At 40.0% G+C, this 12,452-nt stretch overlaps 1 protein-coding gene across 2 annotated transcripts in view; it reads right to left on the bottom strand.

Annotated features, from left to right (window-relative positions):
* LOC103057723 (vascular endothelial growth factor receptor kdr-like) overlaps positions 1-12,452 on the bottom strand; it is a 166,922-nt gene that overhangs the window by 10,253 nt on the left and 144,217 nt on the right. For both annotated transcript variants that reach the window (XM_088129275.1, XM_088129276.1), the window contains exons 25-29: positions 8,583-8,682; positions 7,407-7,512; positions 5,643-5,767; positions 4,234-4,312; positions 1,785-1,885 (exon numbers count right to left, since the gene is read on the bottom strand). In XM_088129275.1, coding sequence (XP_087985401.1) covers positions 1,785-1,885; positions 4,234-4,312; positions 5,643-5,767; positions 7,407-7,512; positions 8,583-8,682 — 511 coding nt within the window. The remainder of the gene's footprint in view (positions 1-1,784; positions 1,886-4,233; positions 4,313-5,642; positions 5,768-7,406; positions 7,513-8,582; positions 8,683-12,452) is intronic.

Genomic DNA, 12,452 nt, shown 5'->3' with positions numbered 1-12,452 from the left:
CTTGCTAGCTGAGAATTCTGGGTCTTAGAGTCTCAACACGAACTGCTTTAAAGAGGTGACTTATTAGAACAGTCAATTTGGGGGGGGGGGGCACCTGTTCTTAATTTTCTGAGGCATGCGCATTCCTAAGATTTGGAAGACTGGTGATGAAGGTGCTGGAATATAAACAGGAAGACCAGATTCAAGTCCTTGCTTAGCCATGGAAGGCCACAGAATGACTTTGGGCTGGTGGGAAGGTGCCTGATTTAGGAAGATCTGAGAAGACTTCTAAGATGTTTCCACAGAATTATTAGATCTGAGTTGAAAAAACTAAGACAACCACTAGATGGCAGCAAAGAAGTACAAATTCTGGCTGGGGAATTCTGGGAGTTGAAGGCCACACATCTTCAAGTTGCCGAGCTTGAGAAACACTGATTTAATGTAATTATATATTTTGAATTATATATATTTAATGTAACATAACAAATATTTACATAGTAGAAATAGCGATGTATTATGATAATATACCACATTTCGCTTAGCAGTCACGAGAATACATACTCCAGCTTCATCGTCCATAGCAAAGAGCCCACCAAATATTTGGCAGTGCTGAGATTGCTAATGAAGCTTTAAGATGCTGCAGGGCTAAGATAATAATAACAATAAATAATGCTGAGATTTGAGGTCCAGGACCCAGCGGAGAAAACTCATATAGCCTGAATTAATTTCTTTACACCACATTATCAGGTTAAGATGATTTTCCTCTTCCCCTTTAGTGATTCTGCTATTTTATTTTGATGCTCCTGTAATTTTTCATTTTCTGCGTTTTTCTCACGTTTGGGTATGCTATGCCTGACCGGTCAATGGCCAGTAATAAAATACTTTTACCCTATTTGGAATAGAAATGTCATATACAGGGCCATCTTTCAGGAGGAGTCAGAAAAGTCAAGCTGGTGGCGGTAACTACGTGATCAAAGTCCCACCGCTTTCTTAATTTCATGTTTAGCACATATAGTGTAAAGAAAGGGGCAGAACTTCAGTTGTGAAGTCATGGCCACCATCTTGACTTTTTAAATAATAATAATAATAATAATAATAATAATAATAATAATAATAATAATGATGATGATGTTGTGAAACATACATAATACATTATACTATTTTGATCCAGTGGTATTTGTACAGTATTGCTTAAAGATTATTAACACTCTAATTCAGTGTTTCTCAATTTTAGCAGCTTTAAGATGCGTGGACTTCAACTCCCAGAATTCCCCAGCCAGCATGCTGGCTGGGGAATTCTGGGAGTTGAAGTCCACGCATCTTAAAGCTGCCAAGGTTGAGAAACACTGCTCTATTGTTTAGGTAACTTAGACCATTGAAGATTAAAAAAAGAGAGAAAGATTCTATCCGTATTAATTCTGATTTAAAAGTCAATGTTAATGAGCCTAAGATTATTTCGCTTTTTCATCCAGAATTGAATAACATTAAAAAAACTGCATCAAAGTATTTCTTGTACAGTAAAGGTTTCAGTTTTACGCTGATTACTCCGCATGATAGTCTCCGCTGTATCGTTACTTAATATTATTTGTGCAGGTTGGAAAAAAAAGGACGAAGCAAGGAAATTTGACAATGATTAGAAATGCAAAAAAATCACGGAAGAGAAAAAGGAATGACTCTGGAAATCCAAAATGTATGATGCGTCCCTGCATTATTATTTATCATGGTTTGCATCCTTTCTAGGCACATGACTAGCAACGGGCATAGAAACGGGAGCCACCAAGAAGCAGTTGACCATCAATACTTACGCGAGAGCCATGATTCCATACGGCCAGGAGCGGATCTCCAGCCTCTTCCGGCTCTTGACTTCGTCCAGGGTCAACACCATCCCACTATCTGACTCACATTCCTACAGAAGAGGAGGAAGAAGAGACTCAGCACGTACTTCTGAAGGCTTCTCCTTCAAAAGCGGAGGCTGGTCTGGTACCTCCACGAGCATCATTTCAGAGAGGAGAAGACCTCTCTACCTTCCCAGGCTTTTAACTGGCTTTTTCCTGCATTTTAATTGTATTACACTGTTTTAGTTTTTGAAAGCCTGCCTTGCCACTACCTAGCTTATATGGTGCTTTTTATTTTGCATATTACAGGGGGTCCCCAGTTTAAGAATGAGTTCCATTTCCAAGGTCTGTCCTTAAGTTGAATTTATATATGAGCCGGAACCGTATTATTGTATAACGCGGTATAAGTAGTATTGCGTAATCAGCTCGAACCATTGTGTATTTAACTCAAATCATTGTGTATTTAACTTGAATTTTGCTACAATAGGCTCCATTCTTAACTATGGGTTATCTGTAATGCTATCGTATACGTTTTTATTTAAAGTATTAAAGCGTGTTTTATTGCAACCACTCAGAGAGCATTGGCTACTGGGTGGTTTTGAAAATTTAAATAAGAAATAAATAAAATAAGTGGAGCATCAAATAGACCAGAGGTTTTGTGCACCATCTTGAGCCTTGGGTTCATCAAAAATGGCCAACAAGATTGCCACCAAATATTGTATGTTTAGCAGTGGGGGTTTTCTGGGGGGGGGGAGAAAATCAAGACCCTGCATATGGTCAGCAAACCTATCCCTATCTGTCTCTGATTTGCATGGAGATTTTTTTTTTTTACAGCGGCAGCACTCTACAGGAATCGTGAGAGATTTAACCTGCTAGGAATCATATTTAATTTTCTGCTTTAAATTCAGAGATATTCTAGGCAGAGCAATGGCTAATCTCCCCCCCCCCCAGCCATCTGGCTTGCATCTGGCTACTGCTTCATTTAATTCCACTTCTGCTTCGCGCTTAGCTTGTAAATTACCTTTTATGAGGAGGGTGCTTTAAAAGACAAAAATGGATGAAGTTTAAAAATCCATATAAAATGAATGTACCCAGATGGTCTGGTGGGGGGTGAGTTATGAAAAGGAAGGAGAAGGAGAAGGAGAAGGAGAAGGAGAAGGAGAAGGAGAAGGAGAAGGAGAAGGAGAAGGAGAAGGAGAAGGAGAAGGAGAAGGAGAAGGAGAAGGAGAAGGAGAAGGAGGAGAAGGGGAAGGAGAAGGGGAAGGAGGAGGAGGAGGAGGGAGGGAGGGAGGGAGGGAGGGAGGCAGGGAGATAAATAAGGCAGGGCAGTTATTACTTTCCTTCCTTTAAATTTTCCATACTTTAAATTCTAGATATGCAAAATTACAGGGTAGGAACCCTGGGAAGAGGGGTGGCCTGTTTTCTCCTAAACTGGAGCACTGCTCTATCTAAGTAAGCTTTGTCGACACTGATTGGCTGCAGCTTCCTCCAAATTTTCAAGCAGGAGGTTTTCCAGACTACCTGGAGATGTAAGGGGTTGAACTGAGGGCCTTCTGCATTCAAAGTGCATCTTTACCACCGAAGGATGGCCCTCCCAATGACTTGAAGCTGCACGGTGGAAAATTACATCTACTGTCTGATTAAACCCAGTGGACAAAAGTTGATCTGAGAGTCCCCTTTGCCTGATATCCAAGCTCACCGTTAGACATAATGCACAGTCTCAACGAACAGCCCCAAGCCTGGACATCTGGCAAGAAATCATCATCACATGATATGCCTATTAAATATGATATGCTTTGAAGTTCATCCTCAGTTGGAACAAAAGTGACAGGCTTCTGACACATTTTTTTGCATCTCAAGATTTTGCACTTTTTTCTTTTTGTATTGGCCAATGTCCAAGGAAGAGTTAGTTGGGGCAAGAAAATAGGTAGTGCCTTCAAGACTAACCAACTTTATTTGGGCATAAACGTCTATGAGCAGAAAGTCATCAGATGTACCAGGGCAAAACCACACCCTCTGATGAAGTGAGTGGGTGCTCATGAAGAAGTCAACTAGCCTTGAAGGTGCTACCATACTCTGTGCTTACCCTGGATAACAGTGGCTGATATTTTCTTCTTCCATCTTCCCAGATTTGCCTACTTGGCTGGCAAATTTACCATACTATATCTTATGTCAGGATAATTCCATAAATGATAATGCAAGTTGTCTGAAAAAAATTGGGTGAATTCTGTGCCTATTGCTAATCCATATCACTGGATGACTCCAATTATTTTTTCCTTGTCAAGTAGCTCGTTTATTTACATTCAGGGATGGATCTCCTAGATGAGATCCAAGCTCCTTGGTTGCAGGTCTTCCCCTTTATCAGTGACTGTGGGCTTCCAGGGGTGCAGCAAAAAAACTGAGTTTGGCTTAAACTCACCTCATGGATCATCTTCTCTTTCCCTACAGGCACCTCATCAAATGTCTTTACACTGAGTGGGCGGTTCTTGGAGTTAATGCTGAAAATAAAGAGAAGGTAAGATATCGGGTTGCCCACATACAGCTTTCAAGCGTTTATTGGGTAGGGCAGTGGGCACAGGGAAACATTTATCTTTAGCTTTTCTGTCCATGTGGGTGAAAGATACCAGAAAAAGCACTGTGACTGATTCAAGCCACAATCAATATTCATCAAAGTGAGAATGCATCAGGCATTAAATCCACATCCTGGTTGAGAGAACCACAGATGAACCAATTTATGGTGGTCCTACACTTTATGGATCAATACTGAATAATCATTGGGTGCACACAATTAGTTCTGTGAACAGTTTGGTCCATAAAGCAACAAAGTGACCAAGATGTCTCATGCCATTGATTCCCCAATATTCTTCCTCTCAAGCATGTATGTGACTAGAACTATACTGTCTTACCATCAAGGACCTTAGAAAGCTTTAGATGGATGTGTCTGATTTCAGGGCTACTATGTTCCATTTTAAGAAAATGAAGGGCTTTGAAAAAAGAGTCTCTATTAGAAACATGTATTCCTGCTGTATTCAAATGCCAGGCAGTGCCATGAAATCTGGATTTCTTTTCTCACTTCAGCACTCATGATGTGCCACCAAGAAAATGGTTCTAGATCCTGGTTTTTCAAACGGGAATAAGAGACCCAGTCAAAAAATTAATTAAGAAAATAGGAGAGACAAAGTGCCCATCCATTCCCTCATTTTAGCATTTTGTCACACTGTAATGTGACCAGAACCAAAGACAGAGTTGAGAACATGTAGGTGGACCAACTATGGAAACTGAAGAAGGGCTAGCTCTTAGCAATATGTTCTTGGGGATAAAGGAAATAGCCAATAAGAGGCCAGACTGTTGGGGGAGCTGCAAAAACATGATGGAGGGACAATTTAGCCTCTACCTCCACTCACACTGTAGTCCCTGCAGGTATTTACTTTGCTCTATAAAAAATATTGGTTGCCATTAATTTCTTTGAGGATGTTGCAAAAAGAGATATATTGATACTTCTATCACATCCAGGGCTTTTAGGGCTTCTCCGATCCCTTGTTACAATAATGAGATCAGTGGTTGTGCCTTAGTACTGCTTAAACAAGGCAGCATAGTGACAATTTTGAGTTTTTTCAGGCTATCCTAGACTTTCTAGTAGACATATTTTCACAGCCTGCAAATTGGAGCTTTCAAAACTATTAGCATCAGTCAAGGAACATTAACAGACCCTTTCTCTTTCTTAAAACATAAGAAAGAGAGAGAGGAAACAAAGAACAGAACTGATCAATAAGACAGTCATTTCTGGTTTAGGGAAAGGTTTGTCGTTGTTTGAAGCTGCTTCCTTACCTTGCTTCCACAGCACTCCAGCGATGAATGAAGTTGCTCACATTCTCCTCCAAGAGGCAGATCTTGGGGATGGACTCTCCATCAGGACACAGGGTAATGTTCAGTGGGATATAGTCTTTCCCATCCTTTGTATTTCATAATCAAAAAGAAAAGAGGAAAAGCTAAGACTCATTTTTCTTACTTGACTTCAGAAATCATTAGCTGTCACATTCCTCTAATTCTCTTTTTACGAGATCACTTTCACCTGAAGACCTCAGGAGATGCACTTTTTCATTTTATCTCTCTGGGACCCAGCTGTAACATCTTGGCAATGCACCAGCAATGATGCTTTGTCCAACACCCTCTTGTCTCTGAGTATTTCCAAGGTTACCAAGCAAGTTCCCAACTGACCTGAGATTTGATATTTGGAGCCTTAATCCAGATGTTCTGGATTTCAAACTCTCATCATCTGGAACCAGAGGTGATGGGAGTTCTAACCCAAGAACATCTGGAGGGCCACAGCTTCTGTATACTGCCTAAACTACTAAACTTCTTTGGTTCCTTTTCATTGTGGCTGCTTTGACCAACACTTATCTATGTACCAAAATCCATAACTTCTAAGGAGCTGCATGTAGTGAAGTAAAGCTAGACCAGTGGGCATCTTATCAACAAGCCTGAGAAGTAGATCAGACTTAAGATGTACAAGAGCCTCATGTTCAAATGAGGACAGTAATGTCAAGGCACATCCTAGCACGTACGTAGCTAATCCCTATGTTAGTCCATTGGGGAAGAAAACCAGAACAACAGGTCACAAACTGATTATTCTTTGCTATGACTCTTCCACATCATTTGGATACCAGGATTCTACAGCCACGTGCAACGCTCTTAAGAAACCACACGTTCCTCCATATTTTGGTTCTGGGGCTAAAAACAAATCATTAAGTGAAATATGGGATAATGATGTCCTGAGCTTATGCCCAAAATCCCCAGTAATAAGTAGAAGGAGCATTTGGGTTTTGACTTCAGAAATTCTAAGTCTAACCTTAACTCTTTTTCTGTTTGTGCTTAGGGCGATCCTGATCTTTGCCCATATTTTTTCTTTATGTTACTTCTGATTTCCCTTTCATACCCATCTCCTTCAACAGAGCTTCACTGGTTTATTTGTTTTATCCAGCTAGAACAGTGTTTCTCAACCTTGGCAACTTTAAGGTGTGTGGACTTCAACTCCCAGAATTCCCCAGCCAGCATGGCTCGATGGGGAATTCTGGGCGTTGAAGTCCACATGCCTTAAAGTTGCCAAGGTTGAGAAACACTGAGCTTGAAGGAACAAGAGGAGGACCCTAGATGCTGAACTTAGAAAACTGACCTGTCCTAAAAATTGAGGGAAAAGTAGATAAACTCCATGGAATTGGGAATTAATAATTTCTATGATGAGAAATCATCTGAGTTGAGAAGGTTGGGTGTTTGTGCATCTTCAAGCTAAGAGTAAGAAAGATATGAGAAATCATTCCTTTTCTGGATGCTGAAAACCATTTAAAACCATTACAAACCAGGTTCTTCAGGAGGAAGCAGAACTTTCAAATATCCATCACTGTTTTCTGCTTGCCATGGATGGATACAACTGGGAAATATGATCTTTTCTGGGCCAAAGATACCCATCTGAATTTTGCTCCTTTTACACAATATAAAACTTATTATTTTTAAATTTAACTTGCAGAAAGAACTTTTGCATGCATTTCATTGAAAGGTTTTCTACCCAAACGGGACAAATCTCCTGAATTTTACCTGCTGCACATTTGCTTGGAGTAGATCCCCTAAACGTTCCACAAGGTTAGTAAAAGTGGGCCTCTCTGTTGGGACACTGTGCCAGCAATCCAGCATGGTCTGGTAGCTACGGGGGATTAAAAAAATGGTGAATGAATTTCAGTGTTGACAAAGAGCTATCAATTCATTATATTATGTTTGATATCCCAGAATCTGTTTTTAAGCTGATGGAGATGTTTTTTTAGAGGACTAGCTCATATGGTTTGGTCTTGTCCTATTATTGTAAATTTTTGTAGTTTGCATTAGTTTTAACTGTAATACTTAATAAAATTATTTGAAAAAAAACAGAGGAAGGAGACAGAAATGGTAATAAAATAGGATACAAATCTCTCTCTCTCTCTACCCATTGTGTTGGGTAGGTAGAGACATTTAAGACCAATCCAAAATTAAAATAATGTAAAAACAAAAACAAGTCTAAACATCTAATAGAATTTCTTTTTTTTAAGATCAACCAGAGGCAGCAGATAAGATTTTAGTCAAAATGTTGACTAAATGTTGTGCGTGTGGCACAAATATCCTTCTTAATAGGATGGCTTTGACTAATTGCAACTGACGCAGGCAGTTCCATAGTTCAGGTATGGCCACTGGGAAGGCCCACTGCCGTTAAAGAGGAATGCCTTGTTACTAATAATTTAATTTAATTTATCAGCTACCCAACGCCCCAACAACTCTGGGCAGCCTATAAATTAAATATAGAGGAAGTAGTATTAGTCTGAATGAAATTTCCATCCAGTATATCCAAATGTTTTCAGGGAATTATTTAAAAGAAAAAAGTATTGTCCATTGTGTCTAACTTGGACTAAGAAATCCCAAAGCTTTCCAAAATGATCCTAGTGGAGGGCTAAGCTTGAGAGAACGAGACTGAATGGTAAAGAACAGGCGTTAGTTCCTAACCATAGATTCTGGAGTTGCTTCATGCAAACAGCATTTTGAGGGATCTGAGTCTCTAGTCACCTTGTTTTTCAAGAAGAATGAGAAGTGAGAGAGAAGTAAGGTATTAGACAGACTACAGAAGAAATAGACCACCTTGAAGAACTGAAGGCGTACTTGCTATTCTGGACTTGGGGGAATAATGGAGGAACAGAGCAAGGCTCTTGCTACAATATAAAACATCTAGAAATGGATGGGAAAGCTTACATTTCTGGAGTGGAATATTCTGGAGACCTCATCCGTGTTCCTTCTTTGAGACGTCGGCAAAAGTCCTCATCAATATGGACCCCCGGATATGGAGAAGCCCCTGTATGGATAAATGTAGAGCTATGAGGACTATTCCAAGACAGTTTTCTTGTGTCTCTTCCAGAAGTTCTATAAGCATAAGGAAAAGGGGTGTGTGTATGTGTTTGTGTGTGTGTGCGCAATGCAATCCCTGGATTGTCCACCTCTGATCTAGCCCAATATCCTGCTCAATTGGCTGCTTTCAGGAGAGCCACAACAACAAGAAAGGTGTCAACTGATTCTGAAGTTGCTTCTCACTTTCTCCTCAAGAGTCACACTGCCTTTCAGTGACTTCCACGCAATCTATCGTGACTGTCTTAACCAGTGGCAATACATCCCAGGCCACCCAAGTCCCAGAAACTGAAAGAGACCACTTGCAAGGACTTTTGAGGTCCACAAAATATTATGTATCATTTATTTATTACATTTCATTCCTCCCTTCTCTCATGGAACTGACCATAGGGCATATGCCCACAACAACTCTTGGTTGAAGTAGTTTGGACTAATGGAGGGCAACCCAAAGTCATACAGTAAGCTCTGGGGTTAAATGGAGTCTTGAACTGGGTCTCTCTGATCTAGGTTTATTGTAAGGGGATTCCTGGAATCTTGGAAAGTAAAGAGAAGTTTTGAAAACTTGGCAAAAGAAGATCAGATGAATAGTAAAGCCTTATCTCTTAAGGAAGAGTCCATCCATAAGGAAATCTATGAGAAAGAAGGTCAAACAACTCATAGAGACTCCTCCTTAATACACTCTCTAATAAATGAGGACTGGAATACAGTTTCCAAGATTCCATAACCAGAAAGCTTGTTCCTGACATTAAACCTGGTTAATGATATCCTGAGTGAATCTTGCTTCTTGGTCATGCACTGATTCCTTTTAGGAGCTTAACATCCATCTCCCCTGGCATGGTGTGATGATCTTTAGGAAGAATTAAAAATGCTAATGCTTAGAAATTGGGTGGAATAATTTATCGAACACATTATTTTGGCTTTCATTAGATGTAGAAGAGAGAGAATCTCAGAATGGGTCCTCTGCCACTATGTTTCTATCAGGGAGAATGAAATCCATGCTTTAGAAAAGATTAAGATATTTCTTGAAAGCTTTTGGTTGTGAAGGTCAGGGACAGCTGCAGAAGGGGGGCTAAAAAATCAAGATGGCTGTCATGACCACCATGTTGACTTTACGGCCTCCTTATGAACGCCCCAGATGGAGGGTTCCTATAGATCAGAAGTATGTAGTGTTTTGCAGGTGATGGGATACACTGAGCATCTGAGTGCAAAGACAGGGGCTGCATACCCAAAAATTGGGTGGTCTTGGTCTTGGAGAAAAACTAAATTTCACTTATATCTAATTCAAATCAAATATAGGTACTAGGTTTACTCTGGAGTCATATCTAATCCCATCACTTCTTTTGGTCTCATTAAAACTACTACTTGTTAACTTTGGGGGCTTTGTGATATTTACCCCCAAGATTTTGGGGAGCTGTAGTCAGCCCTGGAGTCTCATACGTACAAGCTGATGATGCATTTACAAGAAGCCAATACAGACATTCGTTGGCAACCAGCAAGCAAAATGGTCACCTTATTCCCTGGCCTTTGAGGGAATAAACCTCAATAAACCTCAGGAGCAAAACCCCAATGTAGACTGGCCCAGAAACCTGTGAAATGCCAAATCAATAAGAAAAATGGACCATACAGAAAAGCTATAGCAAGATATGTCCTGTGTTGGCTGTCAGCATCTTGTTCTTTGAAGCCTTGCAGAAGAGGAATTCCTCCTGTTATGATACTGAACAAGTATGACAAGAAAAGCAAAAGGCATATTGATATATTAGCCTAATACAAATGTCAAGGGGGAAAACGTAGGCTTTCAAGGAGCTGAGCAAATTTTAATTTAGCTTGACTTCCTTGAAAAGAAGAAGAAGGCGGCGGCAAAGAATATTAATTCAGATTTCAATTTGGGTGGCAATATCATGGCTGAAACAATTTCCATAGGAATCCTGCTGTTGACTTTATTGCCCACTTTTTCTATTGCTTATAAATTGATGGTGCTGGCATGTCTTAGCCCAGCTCTTGCTAGATTTTTATCAAAGTTTCTGGGTCCATCAGCAAATATTTCATAGCAGCAGCAATAGGCATATTGTAGGTATTTGATAATAACATACACATTTTAATATGCATTTTATACTTTTTCTTTTGGGGGGAGGTGCAAAAGTTTTAAAAAAAGGCTTTCTGAGTGATGTTATTACTTGGGGAAACATGAATTAGGTTGACCTACAAAAACCACAGTTCGTACAAATCGTTAAACATCTTTATTTGGATTTCTAATTGCAAAGGGACAATTGGTGGGGAAAAAGGTGCATTCATCTGCTTGTTCACTTTCTAAATGCACCTAGCTGTCCTCATTGACAACACGTTGTTGGGCTAGAGGGACTTTTGGATGTCTTCTACTACGACATCCATATGGCTTGATTATCAGCCCTATAGGTAGTGGAATCCTCTGTCTCTGTAAGGAGACGAATGCAGAAGGGAATCTGTTTCACTTCTCTTTGCATCCCGCTCAAGTCAGTATCCCTAATCTTGGATACTTTTCCAGTTTGCTCCCAGCCTTCTGTTGTATTTATTTCATTCATAAAGCACTTGAAATGCAAGGAAACTGGCTGAATTAACCCTGAGTTAGAAAAGTGTATCTAGTATTGCTTGAAAAAGATGGGGTTTTTTTCTTCATTTTTTACAGTACAAATGTCTAAAATTAATGTACAAAATATACACGGGGACATATGTTATCTGAAGTTTGCAACTTCTTTTATCTGTAATCGAGATACACATACAGACACACACAAACATGCATGTGTGTGTGTAAGTTTGGACACGGTAATACTTTAAGGCATTATTTATTTTTCCATTTTGAGAACTTAGCTGTTATTAAGAGCGAGGAATATAGAGCACAAAAGAGAAAGGAAAAGGAGAAAAAAAACACCTCTGGATTGCAACCATTCTATGGGACATCAGCTGTTGGTAGGCCTGGTTTATATTTTTTGAAAAGGTCAGAGTCTCTGTTAAATCTGGCTTTACCCCTGGAGAATCTTTCATCAGCCGAAGAGCTCTAGAAGTTGGCCTCCCCGATTGGCTTTTGGACGCCAGGAACAGCCAATTATAATATGGCAGACGAACAGCCGCGGCCTGTTTAATTGCTTGACTGCATCAATGCAAGCAATATTACACAAAACCTGAATCCCAAATGCTTGGTGGGACAGCTAAATGATGATAAAATAACAGACAATTGGAGGAAAAGAAAGCTACTGCTGTGTGCTTCACTTTTCTATTTCACAGTTGGAAATCTGTCCCCTGACAGCTAGCTTTCTCATCAAAAGTTCATAACTAGCTGATGAAGCTCTAGCACTGTAATTGCCTTAATTCCTCCATGTCCCCAAGGTGCTGCAGAATGTCATTCTTTCATAATCTGGCCTCCCTGAAGCCAAGGAAGAAACTGGAAGGAGATTTAATCTGGTTTTAATGCAGATGGAATCTGATGAAAGTGAGACTAGGTCTCAAGGAATCCCAGTTCATATTACATCACCGTATGTTTCTACTGAATTTCGTGTTTACTTTGCCTTGGGCCATCTAGCATCTAGGAGTGTCCACAAAGGGGGTCAAAAAAGTCAAGATGGCAGCCATGACTGTGTGATCAAAGTCCTCTTCTTTTATTATGCAGGCAAAAAAGTCTGGGGCTTTGATCATATAATTGGGACTGCCATTTTGGCTTTCTTGACCCACCCACAGATGTCCTGTCAA

Source organism: Python bivittatus, unplaced genomic scaffold (genome assembly GCF_059951505.1).
Source record: "Python bivittatus isolate LINGU-HERP-01145 unplaced genomic scaffold, Pbiv_v1 ctg000790_np1212, whole genome shotgun sequence".
Lineage (NCBI taxonomy): Eukaryota > Metazoa > Chordata > Lepidosauria > Squamata > Pythonidae > Python > Python bivittatus.
This window is presented reverse-complemented; position numbering and strand designations above follow the sequence as displayed.